Source organism: Anopheles marshallii, chromosome 2 (genome assembly GCF_943734725.1).
Source record: "Anopheles marshallii chromosome 2, idAnoMarsDA_429_01, whole genome shotgun sequence".
Lineage (NCBI taxonomy): Eukaryota > Metazoa > Arthropoda > Insecta > Diptera > Culicidae > Anopheles > Anopheles marshallii.
In genome coordinates this window covers 23,616,902-23,637,274 of record NC_071326.1, presented here as the reverse complement: position 1 = coordinate 23,637,274, position 20,373 = coordinate 23,616,902, and the positions used below count along the sequence as shown (strand labels likewise).

The window sequence follows — 20,373 nt, the reverse complement described above, 5'->3', positions numbered from 1 at the left end:
GCAGAGAAATTGTAAATTGGCACAAAAAAGCAACACCCAGATAAAAGCGACTTGAGAGAATTTCATCTGGTTCCTTTCATCTCATGAGCCAATGTTAAGTTCTACCGTACCATGGGAAGGAGACCCAATATCCTCGAAGCCACCACACACACCGGGGCCAGACACCGAAGAAGAACACCAGAGCTCTCTCTCGCAAACAGAACTCAGACCGGCGGCGGTGGTTCAAGAACCTCTCGGCCTTGAACGTGTCGAGCGATCTTCCCCAGCAGCAGCAGCAGCACCGGCAGGCTCTGCGCTCTGCAGTAGTAGCCACATAAATGTTCCTCACGGCGGAAGGGCGGGCCAGGCGCGCTTTTCTTCCCGCGGGTCGCTCGCTTCTCCGCCTTCTACACAGAGAAAAAGCAAACCAACTCACGAAACGGGTCCCACACACATCATTCCGTGCCTTGGGAGGGCCCCCAACGTGTACCACACCAACCAAAGCCCCCACACCAAGAGCCGCCGCCCCGCGAACTCAATTATCTCGCTCGTTACATTCTATCGGATTTTCTTTTGTGCCCCGAAGCAAACGCCCGTTTTGAAGAAGAAATCTTTCTCTCCGCTTCAACGCCGGGGTTATAACATAACGATCCGGAAACATTACTTGATGCATGGCTTATCCTTTGGAAAGGTTTTCATCACATTTATGTACATGGCCTGAACGCATTGGAGGCCAAGAGCACGCAAAGAAGATGGCCAGAACACCATTGCTTGCACACGATTCTTTATAATTAGAAATCCCACTGGAGTTTACAGAGTTGAAGTAGCTTCAACGAGGAAAAAAGTGATATGCGCTACATAATCTAATGACGTTAATGTAGTTAAACAGTTCATATAGATAAGCCTTACGCCTCTCTCCTCTACCGGTTTAACCTTCGCAGATGAAACTAGATTGCAACTGAAGACGAATGTAGTTGTGTGACAGTGTATGTCAATTTGCCATCAACATTCGGCATATGGGGACATGCGCTTGGGATGTCGGCAAGTACAGCACGTATTTTATGCGTTTCGTGGCCCAACCTCGAGCCACCAAACGATCGTCCGGGAACACAGTTCAACGAATCACCTTGAGTGAATGCTGCACAACGGCGCAAACAGCAGCAGTCGACGACATCACCGACCGCGAAAAGAGAAGAAAGGTGAACAAGTATTGCAAGAGGGTGCCGCACCCTACCGTCAAGAGGGAGGCGCGCCGGGAAGGGGGTTTAGTTCTATAGTTAGTTGGCCGGTTGAAGGGCGCACACAAACAGGCACGTCGGGACCTCAACTCAACCACGCTATGGCAATGGCCCAGGCGGAAGGCACAATACCGGCGGGGACGAATACAAAAACCCGCCCGAACGGAACACAGGAATCGCTTTTTATTCCATACATTTTCCGCTCGATTTTCTTCCCTCTTCAACATATGCGTCAGCCACGCGCGGACAAGGGGAGAACAGAGAACAACAAGGTGAAATCAATGGATGATCCTACCGGTCTTTCCCGGGGGGAACGAACCAAACTGGGCTTACAGCGCTACACTAATATTCGGGACGACGAACTCATCATGCGTTACACCGCACCAAAGCAGCACGACCTCCACTCCAACCAGGGCACCAAAAACATACGGCGTTACAATTGGAGCAACATTGAAGAGAAGGACCCCATCACCGTCAGAGGTACCCCATTCGAAGCGGACTCAAAACGATAGCATGACAAACCAAAAAGGCCAGCAAGCACACATCATTCGATGGGAAAAGTTAATGTGTCACTGCAGCTCACCAATGGTTATATGCTAACGGCAGGAGAGAACAACAACAAAAAAACACAACTCCTCTTCTCACTGATCGTTCTCGACCGCGCTCTGCTCACGAGTTGTCTGACACGGGGGGAGAGCTGGACACACAAATTCCAACTCGGCGGTAAAAAAGCGCTACCACACGCAAACGTTCCATTGGGGAGGGGAAGGAAATTTGTCTCTACAAATAGAACCGCCCCAACCAGATATTACCACACGGCGATCACCACCAACTATCGATTAAGGGATGCGAGAGGGTACACACTATCCAAAATGGCACATACTTTACTGTTTGCCGTGCACGGGACACCCCACCCACCAAACCCAAGTGAAATCCCACTTTCAACTACTTTCTCTTCACCGTTCGCCTTCCGCTTCGTCGCCACACGCAGAAAGCGAGTATGGAAAATCATCATTACGGTCGTGCGGTGGTTTTAATGTGTGGTTTAGCGAGGAAGTTCCTTGGCCAACCGGCATTGTTTCCATGGTATGTAACAACAAAACGAGCATGATACTACTGATAATGGAGGGTGAAAAAAAAGGTTAGTACCTACATAGCTCGATTGATCCTTGAATCGTGAAGACCACCGACTAATAGAGGCGCTGACGAGAGCGTTTCTACACTCGATTTAGTAAAAGTATGTTAAGAAAAAATACTAGACATGGTTTGGTAAAGCATTTCTAACTATTATACTCAGCCGAATAATAGCACCAGTAGAACACAACGTCGAGCTAATCAAGAAGGTTTAAATGTGTCCAAAGTCTGAATGCAAACACTATTGCGAATGGACGGGTGAGTGTATGGCCGGGACGTTATGTTGTGTGTGGAAGAAGCACACATAATTTATGCTCGCCTGCCACCACCCAGCCTTGTGTCACACCGGTCGGTTCGTTCCGGTTGTCATAGTCGCGCGCTGGGGTCATTGCTCGTGTAACGGATTGTTGGGGAGGGGTTTGCCCAGAATTAGATCAATGGAAGTGTGTTGGAGCCGGAACGAAAGTAGCTCGCGAAGCGGTTGGTAGTGTGAATGCTGCAGATAATCAGTTGGATCGCGTTCTAATTGATGGGGATCCTATTACATTAGTGTTCTTGTAGTCACTTTTGGGGGGGGGGGGGGCGGGGGGGGGGGGGGTGCAAGTTGATACGAAAGTTTTGGCTTTCGGTATTCGAGAAGAACGGCCAGGCCCGTAGTGCTTATGACTATTGGTAACTTCATGTATTGTACAAATTACACATTAGTTTGACGACATTTCCTTCTCCAGACAATGAAAGGGTACCTTATATTTCATTTTCCATTTGTTGTGCTAGTTCTAGTGTTAATGGTTTATTCGATATCACAAATTAGTTCTGTAACAGAACTTTAGTGTTCGTGTTCGTGTTCGTGGTCACTAAACTGTTTTATCTACACTCTCTCTCTCTCTCTCTCTCTCTTTTCATTCCACATGCTCTCCATCGATCTCTTCCTCTCTATCAGTCGCACAAGTCATAAAAACACGGCGACGACGTTGTGCCGTAATGCTTTTCCAGGGTCCTTCCGCAACAGAAGTTGAACGTTCTGCTTGAGAAGGTTAGATAGTCACCCGGTGCACCTGGAGACCTGTATCTCAAGGTACACACACATGAATGATTTGATCAGCATACGCATGGGAGAGGAGACAGCACGATGCGGTCACTATGCTCATAAAAGGAACCACATTTTCATAGGGAAAAAGTCAAGATCAAATGTGTGTGTGTGCGTGTAATATAAATCAAAACGATTAAAGCGTCAAGAATAGGTTCAGTATCAAATAATAAAGGTTTTTACCGATGGCTTTCAGAATTCTGTCCTGGATTTAAAATAACGAAGATTTTACTGTAGATCGTCTCTCACACTGTGAGATGATAGGAAGTAGCGTTTGGCTTAATGAATCTTTTGAGAAGAGTCAGAGTTGGACGGCAGACATATAGACTATAATCGTTATATTGGTCCTGAGAACTACCTCAAGAGTGTTGCAGCAGTTAAAAACGTTGCATTGAAGAATCGAAGTCAAAGTGTTCATAGAAGTCATTAGAGTTTTGAATAATAAATCACTCAAACAACACATCCCACGTGTTGCACTTGTTTTGTCCAACGCTAGAGATTACTTGTATTTTACCCCGCAGAAAAAGATGACTACTAACCTGAGTGTAACACCAGTTTTCCGCCACCGGTGTGTTGACTTCCGGCAGCGGGGGCGAGGGCACCCTACTGTTTGCCATGGTGCTACTGGACGAGTGCAGGTTCGATGTAACTCTAGCAGTTTGACCTGCCGGACAGTCACTAACTACCGGCAATCTGAAAAACGGGGAGGAAAAAAAAGAAATACATTTAGTAAAACTTTCATGGCAAGAGATGGAAACTGAAATCCGCGTATATCAATGTTTGGAAGCACCAGACCAGATGCACCTTAAAAAGGTATGGTATGTAAATTGAACGATAGTGTACCTCACAGTGTAATAGCTAAGCCAGTTCGTCTCCTCGGAAGTCATCTGACCAGCGACGCAAGGAACACCACCGGAACCGGAATCGAACCCGACATGTGAAAATTCCCTTCGCACCCAAATGTACTAAAGCGTGGGGGGTTGGGAGGGTTGTTTTACTGGAGAATTCTACTCAACACCCAAACTAAACTGGTTGGAAAAGCTCTAATTACTATTCGCAAGTAAGCTTCACTCTTTCCACGCCTACTGGATGTTGAAAATGGAGAAAACTTTTCGGTCTGTCTGACACGGAGATGTGTTGTTCACAGCTCTCGCGTACCCTTTAACTGTTGGCCGTGGATACTTCTTGCAGAATATTCTTACACACTGGTGTCAGCACATTTTGTTCAAAACAAAATTTAGCTTAGGCAGATTTACCACACGGGACGACGATTTTCAGGTCGTCTTTACTGAACAATCACAATAATCGATGTTGAAACACACTGCGCCACTAAAGCTTGCTGATAACATTTTTTGTTTCGTTATGCGAATGAGTGATGAACTATGGGGGGAAAATATAGGGAAAAAGATTACACAATTAGCTAACAAGGGGGTCCACAAATCAAGAACCACACAACTTTCATCCAACACGTGCACAAATGGCTACTTTTTGATTCATTTATGTGCATTTGATGATTATTTTTCAACAAAGTAACCAATTATTTGCCGACAAACACAAATACATGCACGCCTGTAACTTCACGCATCCTTCTAACCGCACACAACCTAACCAAGGATACATCATCCGTCATCATATGTTATTATACACTAGATGTGTTTATTTTTGGGCTAGTTTTTTCTGAAATTGGTTTTATAGCCTTGTTTCACGGTTACTCACACACAAACAAACATACACGCATACAGTGCACAGCTTGTTTCTCTATTGCTTTATTCTATTTCACACTAATCCATGTGGTGTGTGACATTACAAGCGCACACGTGGTCTGATGGATGCTATCAAGTAAGAACCACACCAAGGTGTACGTAAAGCACCAATTTTAATGGACACAATCGTAAGTATTCTGCAAAATTTTATACCATTCTCTACATACACACACACACGCGCGCATCACTTCATGTTTGCTTACATCTTCTCTTAACGCCATGCATTCCGTTTCATTTGCTTCAATCTTTCAGTTCTCGCAAAATGGTTTTTTGATGAGTCCCCACAATCCCCTTTACACGGAACACCACTTTGAAACAGTTTTCACGATGTTTGTGCGTGATGTTTAATCAAATGGCACGTATATTTGCGTAATCTATCTCATACACGATGGTGTGAGCGATGGGAAAGAAGATTTGCAAAGGTATGAACTTGATTTAGAAAAAAACGAGACAGTCCGAAAGAATGTGTTCTCGCCCTTTTCGGTGACCCCTGTGGTCATGTTCCGCGAATCAATGTTGACGACATGTTGAACGAGTGTCAAATTTAGATATGAATTTTTCAACTTCATTCCATTCGCTCATTCATTCGCTTGCTTGCTCACTCACACTCTCGCTTACTCATCGAGCAATCTATCACCCTTCACGGGGTGTGAGTCGATTTCCATTCCCAGCACTATTTTTCCCCAGGAAAAATACTCATAAAGCGGAATAAAGGAAACGGGTGCTTTGGTGTAAAACCCAATCGACGAGTTATATTACTTGCAAAGAAAGGATATCACAAACACCTCTATCTCGTGTCACGAACTCTGAACTTCACCGTACATAGAGCGAGCGAGTGAGATAGATATAGCAGAAGAAAGAAAGTGCAAGAATGATTTCAATATTTTAATCTTTTGGACTGTACCACAGCGAATTGGTCTCAGTATTATGTTTCAATGCTCAACAATAGTATCAACATATTTCTATTTTTCTGTGATTGCAGTTAAAAACATATTTCAAGGTTCAATAAATTTCATATAGAATTCAGCGAAACTCACACGATACTGTTAACGATTCTCAGTATCTCGGTTTCATTCGATGATCTACACAGCAAAGAGAGAAAGCAATCGATGAAGGATAGAAAGAGCACGAGCAACACAATGAGTGCGCAGCTATTAAATATTGAGAGCGAGAGAGCGTGAGCAAGCGGGCGACAGAGAGAGTGATGAAGAACGAAAAAGCTTGAACATTTCCGATTCACACACAGTTGCAGAACAAAAAAACTAGGGGAAAACTGTCAATTTGACATACAAAAGCGAGCAGAGAAAAGGGGAACAACAACCACCACCATTCATTTTGGTTGCTGAATCCTTAAATAAAAAAACGCACGAGTGAAACCAAATTTCGCACACCATGGGGATTCAGAACGTATCACACACACACACACACACTAATCATAAACGCACACAACAGTCGAGACACAATCATCCTTCCATAAACACATCACTCGGTATGACTTTTCGAGAGGGCGATGTAACACAAAATGGTTTCTAACGATGTCAAATTGCATGGGGCAGGACACACAAAAAAAAAGCGACGAAACACACTTTTAGGACGAGGTTTCCCCTCTTTTCGACGGTGCAACAGGGATGGGGTCTGGGTCTGGGAGGACACGTTGATTAACGGGGTTCTCTTTATCTTTTGTTTGCTTCATTTTGCACGGATTCTTACTCGCACTGGATTATCCCGAATAAAAGCTACACACTGCCCTCGAAATCAGAGCGAGAAACACTGCTCCCTTTCGCACACATAACAGTAGCATCTTCGCACTGTTCATCTGTTTCCGAGTTGCCCGTTTAGCATAGAAGGACTTAATTTATAGAAGATTACGCATCAACAGCACTAGTCACAGTAAATCTGGAAATGCGACAAACAAGCACCTTTTTACTGCACAGATCACACACGCACGTCACACAAATCGGTGTAAGAAGGCTGAACCAGGGAGGAATGCGCTGGTGGAATGGCGACGAAACGAAACCGCACCGAAACCGAACGAGAATTGGACCCACGGACCCAGGCGGACAAGTCACAGCCACTGACCGTCGTCGGAAACAGCGATACGCACACGCTCGTTAACACTTTGCGAATGAGAACCCAGCACCAGCGACCGTGCTCGCAGACCTATCCTGCTCACAGGCACCATCTGCTACAACGGGTGTGAGCGAGCGAGCCAGTGCGCACGCTTGCTGAGAGAGCAAACACAGCTCACACGCGCTAACGTGCGAGCGAGTGCTTCCCCATACACCAACACAACGGCAACACCGCACACACCGTCCCGTTCCGTTCTGTTCTATACGCAGTTTTTTTCCTGATCGAAATTCCACGTTTTACTACACTGTGCCGTTTACTACTGCCACTACTACTATTATTGATGCGCTCTATTCTGTTATCATTGCACGGGCAAAAACCTTCTATTGCCTTCTCGCTCGGCCCCATCATGGTCGCCTGTGGTTGTGCGCTCTTGAACTCTCCGAGACTCATCTGTTCCGCAGTGTTGGCCATCTCGCAAGGGGCCATCTCGTACGAGCCGAATGTCGTGGCGCACGTTGAACTGCTGTCAACTGACATTTGCTTTTGCTTTTGCTGTTGCTTCTTCTAAGTTACTCCGGGCAGAAGAGAACCGACAAAGGACATGTTTCGGTGCCGTTTTTGGTGCTACCTTGTGGACGAGCATATCTGTTGGTTGATATAATTTCTTCAGCCACTGTCCCTAAGCGTACAAAGCATCGGAGGGCCAAGCAATAAGCAGCTGTTTAGGAGTTTTTGGTTCTGATTGCTCTGTGAAAAATTTGCTCTGGACTATTGCATAAATCAAGATTATTTAATTAAATTTCGCCAGTCCTTTAAAAGTTCGAAAAGCCATTGACCTGCCATTACCTGCGTGTCCTTATTTCCCTGTGCGGGCTATTTTCAAGGCAAAGCTACGGTGTGACCTTGGCTTACGACACGCGGTCCATAAGCCTCCATGCTGCTGGTCCGTATCATGCGACCACTAAATCAAACAATGCACCCCACATCGCGCACCCTACTTCCCCTCACGGTCCGTTATCTAAATGCGTAAATAAATTACATTCTAATAACTTTCCGATACACAAACTCCGCCCTCCCCCTTACCTCACGGTGATTTGCTCCACGGATCAAAGTGTCACCCGCACTCCAGTGGAGCACAACCACTCGAACGGTGTTTGGTGTTGTGTGGAGTAAACGGTGCTACAGTGTTTGTGTGTGTGTGTGTACCTCCCCAGTTTATTGTTCTAAGGTCGTTCCGTAACACAGCATAAAACTTTATCTACCACGCACGAGGGGAATAAATGCGCGTAGAGGCGGCAGCGACGGGGAATAAATTAGCTGTACGATGATCTCCGAATCGTCCAACGGCGGCAATGAAATAATTTTAGATGGATGACGCTGATGATGGTCCCTAGCGTTGGTGTAGTTTGGCAGCAAAACCGATCGATTGTCAACCAAGAAAAAAAAAACCTTGTAAAGGAACAGTAAATAGCGTTCGATTTGATTGTTGTTCCATTAAAAAAAAAAAAACAACAGAAACACTACTCCCGGGTCCCTTCCACCCAAGCAGAGGGAGGTCAATGTTGTAAATTCTGTTCAATTACCATGCAAACGTGAGACGCGAGCAGCGCGTTCTTGCATTTCATCTCATTTTTACACTTCACGGCGAGTGAAATACTCGAGCACGGTTCGATCCGATGCGTGTGAGCAGGACAGCGTACCGGTCCCATTGAAAGAGGCGTAAGCGAGACCGAGTGCGGAACCTGAACGTTGAAGGACGGAAGTGAACGCGAGAACACGAGAGCGAGCGCACACACCTTGGAAAATGCGATCGCTCTTCCAAGCGAGCGTGAGCGAGCTCTTTTCGAGCGAGAGAGAACCACATCGAACGCGATGAAGAGTGAGTGCGAGCGTACGGTGCGAAGAGTATGAAGAGCAAACGGCAGCTAACAAGTGGATCGAAGGCTGCCTGCCACTGCTGCTGGTTGGCATGACGATGACGTTGGAAGTGTCAGCGAACGGCAAACCTTGGGGATAAGGGCAGCGAACGACCCGTGCGAAACGGAGGTACCGTCACACAACGCACCAGAGGCTGACATCATGAGCACTTCTTCATCTATACACCTCCCCTCTGCACCGCCTACTACGTGCTCCATCCTTCACGAAAAAAAGGAGTCTTTCGATGTACATTCTGTGGTTAGAAAACAATCAGTACTTTGGACAATAGTGCCCTGATAACTAGATCCCTGCTTGCAGATAACGCCGCCAGTAACGCTCCCTACGATGTTCCAAACTGTAAGCTAAGCTGCTCACCTTCAAAGAGTCCTCTCTGGTGCGTGTTTTTGCGATGCTTTCAAAGCCAAAGCCTTACAAATGATTATGAATGCGAAAATCCAACCAATTGATAAGACACACCCCCGCGACCCTGTTGCCTATTCCGCGAAAAACTTCCTACATCATCACTACCCTCGATGCCACTCCCCATGCTCGTCTGTCGAAATCTTCAAATCAACACAGAGACGACCTTCAAGCAGCGAATTCGGCTGTGTCGTGCAAACCCCACACAGCAACCAATACGTGTCCATAGTTTGCCAGACGAATTCTACTTCTGCTTCTTGTTAGTACAAAGTCGCGGCCACCGCCTAATATATGTGCTTCCTTCCTTTCCTCTGCTGCTCGGATAGGCGAGAGCGTAAGGACAGTGAAGTTGGTTACTGCCACATGCATGTTGGCGCACTCACGGTCATCTCGCTTTTTTTTTTCCTCCGCCCCGTTCCGTTTATCACTGGCGTTTGCTGAAACTTGTTGTGGATCTGCGACAACAATCATGCCTAACGCACACACGCAGATGTATACGCAGTGTTCCCGCTGGACGCGAGGGAGGTGACAAGACGGGTGTGAGTCTTCGCGAGGTCGAGAGGACAACAAACGGATCGAAGGACGTCGTGCGCACCCGAAAACGCTGCAGCGTTTGGCAAAGCATAGACGCGAACTGTATTCTACGCAACGGTGCCCCATCTTCTGCGTCATCCAACAGACGCAAGACGGAGCTAAGTAGGCGCCGCTGTATCTACAGGGCGGTCAGACACATAACATAGCGATAATTGTTGGCACAGGTGTCACAGCTGGTTTGATGCTTTATGACACGAATGGCGATCATTTTAGTAAAACCATACTGTCAATTGATAGATATTTTGAAAAACAGTTTGATCTCCTGCTCTTTCAGCCCAACATAAAACACTAAATTGTGGTTTTCTTGTGCTTCTTGGGCAGCATTAAATAGCAGGAGAAAATGTCTTCGCGTAAAGCCATTTTATCACCCTTGAGAATGCACGCAAGGTGTAAAAACTCCACTCGTCTGAACTCTTTTCTTGGTTGCCTTTTCGGCTATTTGCATGTTTCTCACATTTAATATCGTGCTCTATCCGCCAATATTGCTATCTTTTTGGCTGTCCATGTTTGCATGGCTGGGTTTCCTCACATCATCACATCCACCAGAAAGAAATCTCAAGGTTAGGAGAATTTGTTTTTTGGTCAACACAGTTGCGCAAGCTAGTACTAGTGCGCACGGCATGTATGGATGGCAATTTGCAGCGACTGGGAAATTTGAAAGAAACCATTCGTCGTACGTGTTGCAGTACAACGAGCCAGGTTATTGTGTGCATTATTTTGAGGTTATCAAATTTTCGCGCAATCAGTGTCCATTTTGACATCGGAGACATTACCGGACAATAATCAGTGCCATGCAATTTGTGGTTATCACAAATGTTGTATGTCTTCCAATTGTGCGCTGCCTCGCTAGAAGCATTTTGGTTTGATTTTCAGCGGTGGAATAAAGTATTACGCTAGCAGTCTGGAGAGATCCTATAGACCAAAGTTGCAAAGTGCGGTCCGCTGATTGAAAATGTTGAAAGACCTCACAAACAAATCAAGATCTCTTCATCACGACACTAACAATTTGTCCGCAAAGAACCATAAAACCCTAAAGATTTAGGAATTTTCAAAGAATCAAGAATCCTCAAAGATCGATGAATCATCCCACCTTCATGACCTTTCAAATCAAGACCTTCATGGCACCAAATACCATTTCGCTGAAGGCCTCGAGGGACTTGATCCGCCACTGTTCCGAGGATTCCTGAGTCCTTGTGAGAGTCTATTCCTGATTTGAATCACTCCCAACAAAACAGCTGGCTTCCACAGCTTCAGAATTCTACTATCTGGCCCTATTTGTGAAAGGTATGCGTTCGTTCCCTGCTAAAGACTATTGTATTCCTTGGACGATTCCTCAGACGCCTTAAACGTCTTGAAACATCTTAGACGTAAGCTGATTCTTTACGATCTAGCCGTGAAATCTAAACACGCTCAATGAATTCGGTGAAAATAATCGATAATTACACATAATACAACAACCCCTTAAACAACTAGTTCGGTCAACTTTAAACAGCTGCTGCCAACGGTTGATTAATCATTTATTTTCATTTTTGAATCTTCGTGCCAGCTGCCTCTCGAAGGCTTGGGAGAACGTGCTTTGGGCATGGTTCCCGCAGGGGGCGCAATTGTGCAATCACCCTCTAAAAACCGATGACAACAATGCGGTATAAAATGATTGTTGTCATTCTATGTATTGCGCCCGGAATGGATTACTGCAAAAGGAAGCTCTAGTTGCTGTGGCCTGCAGCCTTACGGAAGGGCAAGAAAAGTGTGTGATTGGCATAGCAATTTTGTAGGGAGCCTATGTAGAGTATTAGTCTGTTTTCTTTGTATGTATTAGGAGCTGTCCTCATATTGGCAACCCTCTAAAGTTAACACTGTACACCGTGGGGGAGAAGCACACATTAAAATGTTCCAATTGTCTTTGTTTTGCGTTGAATTGAAAAGAATCACGAATCGAATCGCCCTTTCGATTTGTGCATATCTCTTTTTTTCGTTGTCGTGCAAACTACACTCTTCATGTGTGTGTGTGTGTGAAAGGGATAAAGAAGTGCAAACTTCACGTACCCTCCTTCGCACACAGTGCGCTGTAATGGTACAATGGAAAGCCCTGTTCTCCCTGGATGCACGAATGCGTTTCATCAGTGCGTGGGAAATATCAACTTTCCATCCTGCCGACGAAGAAGACGCGCTTGACGTTCGAATCAACCCTCGGAATCACTCATTGGCAGTGTGCAGCGACATGCCCTCATAACACAAAACATAACCGACCCACACCAAGCCGAACCGAAGCGGAAGGGGTACGGGTCAAAGCAGAAGGTAGCCAATTTGCAGGAAGGGATACAAGCACTAATAGTGGTTTTTGCTGTCGTCCGGGTGCGTTTGCAGGTCTTCTCCCTGTTTGTCACCACGTAAAAGGGTTTATGCGTATAAACCGACATAGAATTGGGCTTACGAACGGCGAAAACCATCCCAAAAATAACCCTTGTTTTATGAACGAAGTTTGCACCGTTCAAAAGACACTAAAGGGTCTATGAGATAAATGTGTGGAGAAGAAACGGTGAAGGTGAAGCATAATAATATATTTATATGACATGTTTATTCGTTATATACGATGCGATATAAAATTTTAAATTTTTTAGCTAAATGTTCAACAGTAAGGTCCTTTTGGAGAAGAGGAGAGAATTTAATTTCACGTGAAATATGTGATGTATAAAACAGGCAGCAGATGATAGCACAATTGTAGCACATGATAGAACCAAGCTAGTGTCAGCACCATATAACCAAAAAGCGACTTAATGGCTTGATGGTTTATGTGCTATAACTGTGCTACTCTCTGCTACAATTGGATATTATGTGCTACAATTGTACTATAATGTGCGGCGATAGTGTTGCCTGTAGTGTCGCTATCATACAAAAAGGCTTATTTCAATAAAATCTAAAATCTCGTCCAGTGTCATTTCCCGACGCGACATTCGTGTTACGCGAATTCGAGATACACGAGTCTTAAAATTTTGACAGTTCGTGTAATTAAGTATGTGGAATTGAATTTTTTATTTGCCATTTTACTATTATCATAATAACTTTTGGTAAAATTGCACTCTAATTGACCAAACATATCTAGAAATTTACATTAGGAATGTGCTTTGCAACGCGATAATAAGTGTTGGATCCCTGAATACTAATTATAAACGATATTATGAAGGGAATTAAATTCGAAAACGAAAACGAAATCGAATTAAGGGATCGTTTTAGGATAAATACGCTTGACGGGATGATAAAATAGTAGAAACTATAATGAAAATTTTGTCCACAAAAATGATTCAATTCAAATTAAAAAAACATTCTCAAAAAATACTATTTAAAAAACAATATATACAAACAAAATAATTCAATAACAATGTGTTTTCCCCCACAACTGGCAACGAATGGCCACTACAACAAAGCATAGATGCCAAAGAATAGAAGAAAGCACACCTGGCCCGCACTAAACCATACATGCATGCGCATTCGGGTAGATCCCACTCAGTACGGCACGGCCCATCACAACACAGATCGCATCAAAATCCAATGCGGGACACACAGCGTGAAATGGATTAATGCTCTGCCCATTGCCCGTGTACGGCCAAGCGGACAGGAAGGGACACTTTTAGCAGGGCGCACACACAAGATATTAAAACCCTGCGGCAAATCAGAAAAGCGAACAGCACCGTTTGTTCGTGCCTTGTTTTGATGGTGTGGTAACGAGCACGAGGGCTACTGTTTTAGGCGGGCCGTGGGTAGGAAGAATGTGAATCACATTTCAGGCAACAACAACAAAAAAAAAAAAAAAACTGCAACCGAACGATTCCCAAATGGATTAAGATCCTTCGCAGAAACCGACCGATGGATGAATTCTTTGTGATGAAGCGGCTGAGAAGGATCATCGCCATTGCATTGTTTTCATTCGCCTAAATAAGGTTGCCTACTGCTGGGTCCCCCGTTTGGATTGTGGGCGAAAGATAGGATCGAATTTGTCTAATGGAAAGATCACGATGATTGAATTCCAGTCTCTTCGCGTTCTGATTGGAATTTTGGATCTCGAAAAAAGTATATTACAGAGTTTCGAATTATATAAGGGAAGTTTTGAACCGGAATTTTGCGATTCATCGGGGGGGTATTTTCAGTCGATGAAGAGAAATTTGCAGTCATAAAGAGGAAATGTGCAGTCATACAGTGGGAATTTTGCTAAAAACGCTCTGCAGAGCAAACTGTAAATTTTCAACACTCTTTTTGCAGTGGCATTGTCTTCGGTTTGTTTTAATTTCGATGTATAATTATATATTTATTTATTAAAATCTGATATTTAATATCTAAAGAGAATTCATCGCAAAATTCCCCTAAATGTTTCCTTAGATATATGAAATCCTGTATAAAACAAACATCACACATGATAAACAACCAAAGCTTAATGTTAAGGGCCATTTGAAAGGCTTAAAGAAATTTACCTGAATGGATGCACGAGCAAAAAATCCATTGCCTGCACCTCGGCCATCGTTCCGTCACGAATCCCGTGCGGGGGGAGGGGGACAAAAGGCTGAAGCACAACACACGCACACACACACACAGCACTGTTGATGAAATCTGATCCTTGCCACCGTGTACTGTTGACTGTCGGTTTGGCAGCCCAACGACGAATGTGTATACACATAAATTTTCTGTTTTGTGTTGTGTTAATTTTGTTTTCTCCACTCTGCGCCAGCCACGGTCTCACACTGTCATGGTTGTAGAGTGTTTTTTTCTGTCGTTTTTCCACCCCGCGCTCACGCGTTTGATGTGGTTTAACGAAATTGTTGCTTTAGTGGCAATGTGGAGAAAGAAAAACACCCAGTTTCCCTCCCAAAAAAACTCGGGGACATCTTACTCGCCCGTCGAAGGTATAAACGCACTATTTTGGGAGTACTTGGGAGGCTTTTCAATGGAAAAACAAAACAGGACCAAAGAAAAAACGGTGGCCTTTTGGCAACACTCTGGTCACGTAGTGTAGTACACACACACACACACACCCCCCCCCCCGAATGGCACTGTTTGGAGGTTATAGGATAGGTTTTCCGTGGCACACCAGATGCAACCGTTTGCAAACAACCAAAGCCGACACCACACCACTGTTCTACCGTGCCTTGGTTTGCGACTGTTTGGGACAAAGCTACGTGCGTTCGCTTTGGTGTACGGAACGCGGAAGATACGCAAACGCAACACTTGACGTACGATCGCGCACACACGCACCGCGGGGGGGTTTTTGGCAAGATACACGCGCCTATCGTGCCAAATCACGTGGTAGATAGTGTGTATCACACAGTTCCTTACTCCGAGACGGTACGACGCGACTGTGAGTGGGCGCAGCTGCACGACGATCGTACCCGGTAAGGATCGAAAAGGATCACCGTGCGCACCCGTGCGCTAGAGGCAAAACAATAGAGCGGGTCGGGCGAAAGAAAGTGCATCCTCCGGGAGATGCTTCGGGCTCGGCTGGTGAAGAATCAGAGCGGGATGGCGAATGCGTGCCAAAGGGCACGGGAAGAGATGAAGTGAAAACAGGACGAAAACGGAATGGAATCGAACAATGAGTATGACAGATTTGGTTACGTTTTTGACAGTCGTCACCGTCGCACGGTGTGGATAGTTGGCTGATGGAGTATGATCGACACCTTAGAGATTAATTTTAATGCTTACATTTATTTATTTCGAGAAGTTTTTTCTACGCGCAAACCATTTAAGCGAGGTGATTTAAGCGAACGAATGGAATAATTTCCTGTAATTTAAAAAAAATGCATTATCAACACCTTTTAAATTATGACCTACGCCATACACCATAGTCCACCCCAAGTAGGTAAGGAACGCTGATGATCATGCTACAGCGCTAGAGGTATGCATGATCGGGTTCGGTTTTCAGACCTCCGATCACCCAAGATGCCACACACGGCGTGCGGGCGATCCGGTACGCACATTCAATATGCTTCAGCTGCTTCGGTGGCGGTCGCACATGTCGAAGACCCGGCACGGCCACCAACCCAGCTCTGTCCCGCTCACATACGAAAAGCAACTGGTTTGAAATCGTACGTTACGGTCTTTGGTCACGCTGCGTGTTGTGTACATGTGTGTGTGTGTGTGACTGGTAAGAACCTTGCCAGAATACAGGAAGACCTTCGGGGAGGTAGCTCTCTCGCTCTGCTCGTGGGATGGAGAACATTAAATGTTTCAATGGACATGTCTAGGGGTTGGCAGTGTTTTGTGGTAATAAACCAAAAAAAAAAGGTAGCTTATCTGGTCAACTAAATGTGTCATGGAACTGTGCACATCTTTCAAATAAAGACGCGTATCGAGACAAAACTAGTAAACCACCTGGTCGTGTTGACATCGCTGCGTTTAACATGTATCTTTAGATACTTTGGAAAGTGATCGCACAAGGTGTAATTCTGTAACTTTAACCAAAGGGTTGTTGGATGGTTTATGACTACCTACACGATGTTTGCTTTTGAAGTACTCAGATTTCGATCGTGGGTGTTTCGAAATTCAAAGGGCATTGAAGTCCTCAAAAACCTCAGTACCAAAGATGTAGGACGGAGGGCTTGATCATCTGCGAATGGTGTTGTGCTTGCTTGCAGGATCAACACAAGAGGTTATTTTGTTCGATTGATATTTCAAATACGGAATTCAACATTCAATATTGTGTGCCACAAAGAACACAATTTAACGAAAGTCCCTAGTAAGACTTTAACCTCATTGGTGCTTCCAAAACCATTCATCTTTTTAGCTCTCTTTACTCCCATTACTGTACGCACAGAAGAAATTTTGACAGATGCAGCAGCAGACGCACGGAGCCGTGAAGAACAGCATCGCGATCGTGTTCGTTGTCATCTCTGCTATCTTACGCCATGGTGCGCTATCTCTCCATCTTTGTATCGCGGGAGGTCTAGAGCACGAATGGCAGTTTGTTACGCTTCCCTGCCGGGACACAGTTTCATAATGGACCATGTGTGCCCGCGTGTTCTGAAGAAGCAGTCGCAGACCTTGAACGCGTCACAGAACGCGAAGCAAACAAACCTGACTTTGCCTGCGTTTCAGTGCCCGGACGTAGTGTATAATTGTCAGGCGGTCAGGCCAGCGTGCACCTTCTTTCCGGGACCTCCGTATCACCTAAAAAAAAAACCCATTAGCGAAACGACCGGCGATCGGTTGGCTCTTGCTGATTTTGTTGAGGCCAACACCGGGAGGGATCATAAAAGGATGAGCAACGCACAGGCAGCTCAAAAAAAGGGACGTCCAAACAAGCAAACCACAAAATTATCCCGTGTGTACCGATCGGTACAGGGGGGGGAAGAAGGCCCGGAGGTTCTGATGGCAGCGAGCAAACACAGGGCCAGAACTGCATCGCCTTCTTAGATTGCTCGGTGGTAGACCCTTCTGCTAGATCTGGCCCAGTGCGGCTAGACCGGCGAATGGGCAGAGAAACGGCAGGGGAACGAAAAACGGTAGTAAAACTCGGGCATCGTTCAACCGAAATACCTGGGAACGGACGTAAAGAACCACGAAGATGGAGCAGAAGCGTTTTACGATCCAATCAAACATATACCTTGCAGTTCATCCAGAACGAAGCACATTTATGTCGGTCTGGTGCTGGGAAGCGTCTGGTGTGCGAGCGCGATGCTGGGGGTGTTGAAACATGGCCCCCGGGGCAAGTAAAAATATGGAACTATTAGGGGCCATTTTCTGGAAAGCGATAAGTTTGTAAGGATGCGCGGAGCGAAATGGCAATTGTTTTCCAAATATTAGTGGAGTTCCAATTAATCCAGAGCGGTTCAAGCAAACGAAATGATGAATTATTATAATTAAACATAATTAAAGAATTTTCGCACAGTAAACTGGTTTTGGTCAGTGTGTGTTTTTTTTTCAATTAATCACAATTGGGCTCTTTGGCGCCATCTAGCGATGGCTAGCAACACTAGACGGAATCACGTGCACATTACGATCGCCTTACAAGTGGAAGCGTTTTTTTGGTAAGAAAATGTGAAGCAATCGCTTTTACTCACTAATTTGAGCTTTTAATCATCCGTAGCAGATCTTCTTTAAACGTTTTACGCAAACGATCGATGTTCTTACCTGTAAAGAAAATGAAAAAAAAAATAAATGTAAGAAATTATGATTAATTTTAATGCAATATCAGGACATTTGTTCGTCACCGGTAGTTCATCTAAAGCGCTTTCGAAAGATTATAAAACACACACTTGTAGGATGGAGGCAAATGAGGAATAAACAGTAGCCAGTGAATTGATGATCAAAGGCAAGGAAGAAAGTGAACGACCACCAGCGGATGGAAACCAACGCACATAGATGAAGCTGAAGAAAGGTTTATCGAAACTGGGCGATAATTGATAGTGATGGGAAAGCATTGACCGTGCATCCGATTATGCTTTCTTTATCGTCTGGTAATTGGTGATGAAAGTGAAAGATCCACGCTGCACATCTTCCACATACTATTGCGATCCATTTTCAGCAACAGATAGGAGCTAGTTTGTTCGTTGATATGCTTTGAAACAAGCACTGGAGTAAAGAATAAGTGATCTACTGCTGCTAGTAATAGCGTTATTACTACTAGTAGACCAGTAGTAAGAGAGATTATGAGGGAGAGTCTTTTCACGAGATAGGGACGGTAACAAATCCCATCTGGCCGATTTCTCCGTACCCAGACTCCGTACTCAGATAGGAAAAGTTCTTACGAGTTGGGTCGTACGATATCGTTCGACTTCTCTGGAATAAATAATAAATAAAATAATATATATAAACACTACTCCGGAGATAAATCGTGAGTCGAATCCGTTGAAGTCAAACCCGGAGTCGTGTTTGGAGCTGAATTCCGATCGGAATCCGGAGACGAACCGGAGTCGAATCCACAGTTGAATCTGGAATTGAATCCGGAGTTGAATTTGGAGTCGAAGCCAGAGTCGAATCCGTAATCGAAACGGAGTCGAATCAGAAATCTAATTCGAAGTTGGATCCAGAGTCGAATTCAAAGTTGGAACCGGAGTCATCATTCACCTACGTACATCTTCTTCAACACCTCCATCTGCCTCGTTAGACCTTTCGAAATTCTATTCTGAAAACGAGTTTTACTTAGGGTTTGAACAGAGCCCATGATTCAGAGGTTTATGAAAGTATTTCGACCAGATCTTCCAACCGTTGCGACAGATGTAGATTGAGTGTAGAAGTTTCCCCAGGCTGCGGCATAGGACTAATAATCCAGCTAGAGATTAATAATCTCAAAGAAGGCTAGAAAAGGGAGGTCAGAATAAGCTCTAAAATTGTAGTTCTAAGCAGAAAAAGTAACATGATCACCCTGTTTAAACGCTACAAAGAAGCGATAGAACAAGACAGTTGCACGCAGATCGACCCGTAGATCGCAGATCGAGTATTTAGAAACGAAAATTAACCAATCGATCGTAGTTTACAGAAGCTTAAACAAGGGAGGAAAAGTGCGCAGGCCACAGCTAAACACCCGTCAATAACGATGAAAAATATCTCTCTTTTTATTAGCACAGCGCCGCACACCGTGCCACCACCACCTGGTTCCCCCCGGAGCGACCTATTTTCCCAGTTTCACCCATTTACTTCGCTATAGCGTTTATAGCCGCCCCAGCTGCTAAGTAATGTCGAATCTTCTTACACGCCGCCTCACCGATCGTTTGCCCGTTCGACCTTCGGAAAATTCGGCCAGCCTCGGTTTAATGCCCAACCAACCCCAACCCAGCCTCCGCTTGTGGAGGACGCTATCAATTGGGATGCTTTCGTCCGGTATCGGCCATAATAAGAGCGAAGTGTGAATGAATCGGTGATGGTATGGCATCGCTTAAAACAGGCACGCAAGGGAAGCCGCAACACACACAGCACCATGTCGCAATGGAATGTTGGCAAAAATCCGTTTTTTTTTCGCGTGCCCCTTTTCCCAACACCCAAGGCGCACTGGGTGAAGAAACTTGGCGCACTTTTATTTGCTTCTTCCTTAAGCGCACTACTGATGGGGGCGCTACACCGCAAATGTGACCGCTTTCTTGCCGATCCACGGCTCAAAAAGGGTCGACCCCGGATCGCATCGAAAAGGGGGGGGCGGATGGTGGGCCTGTGTGTCAAGCGGGCAGGCGAGTGGTGCGTGTGTGAT

General features: G+C 45.2%; 1 protein-coding gene across 1 annotated transcript in view; it reads right to left on the bottom strand.

Annotated features, from left to right (window-relative positions):
- LOC128715770 (protein roadkill) overlaps positions 1–20,373 on the bottom strand; it is a 73,945-nt gene that overhangs the window by 17,990 nt on the left and 35,582 nt on the right. The window contains exon 2 of the mRNA XM_053810688.1: positions 3,978–4,131. Within this exon, the coding sequence (XP_053666663.1) occupies positions 3,978–4,131 (154 nt within the window). The remainder of the gene's footprint in view (positions 1–3,977; positions 4,132–20,373) is intronic.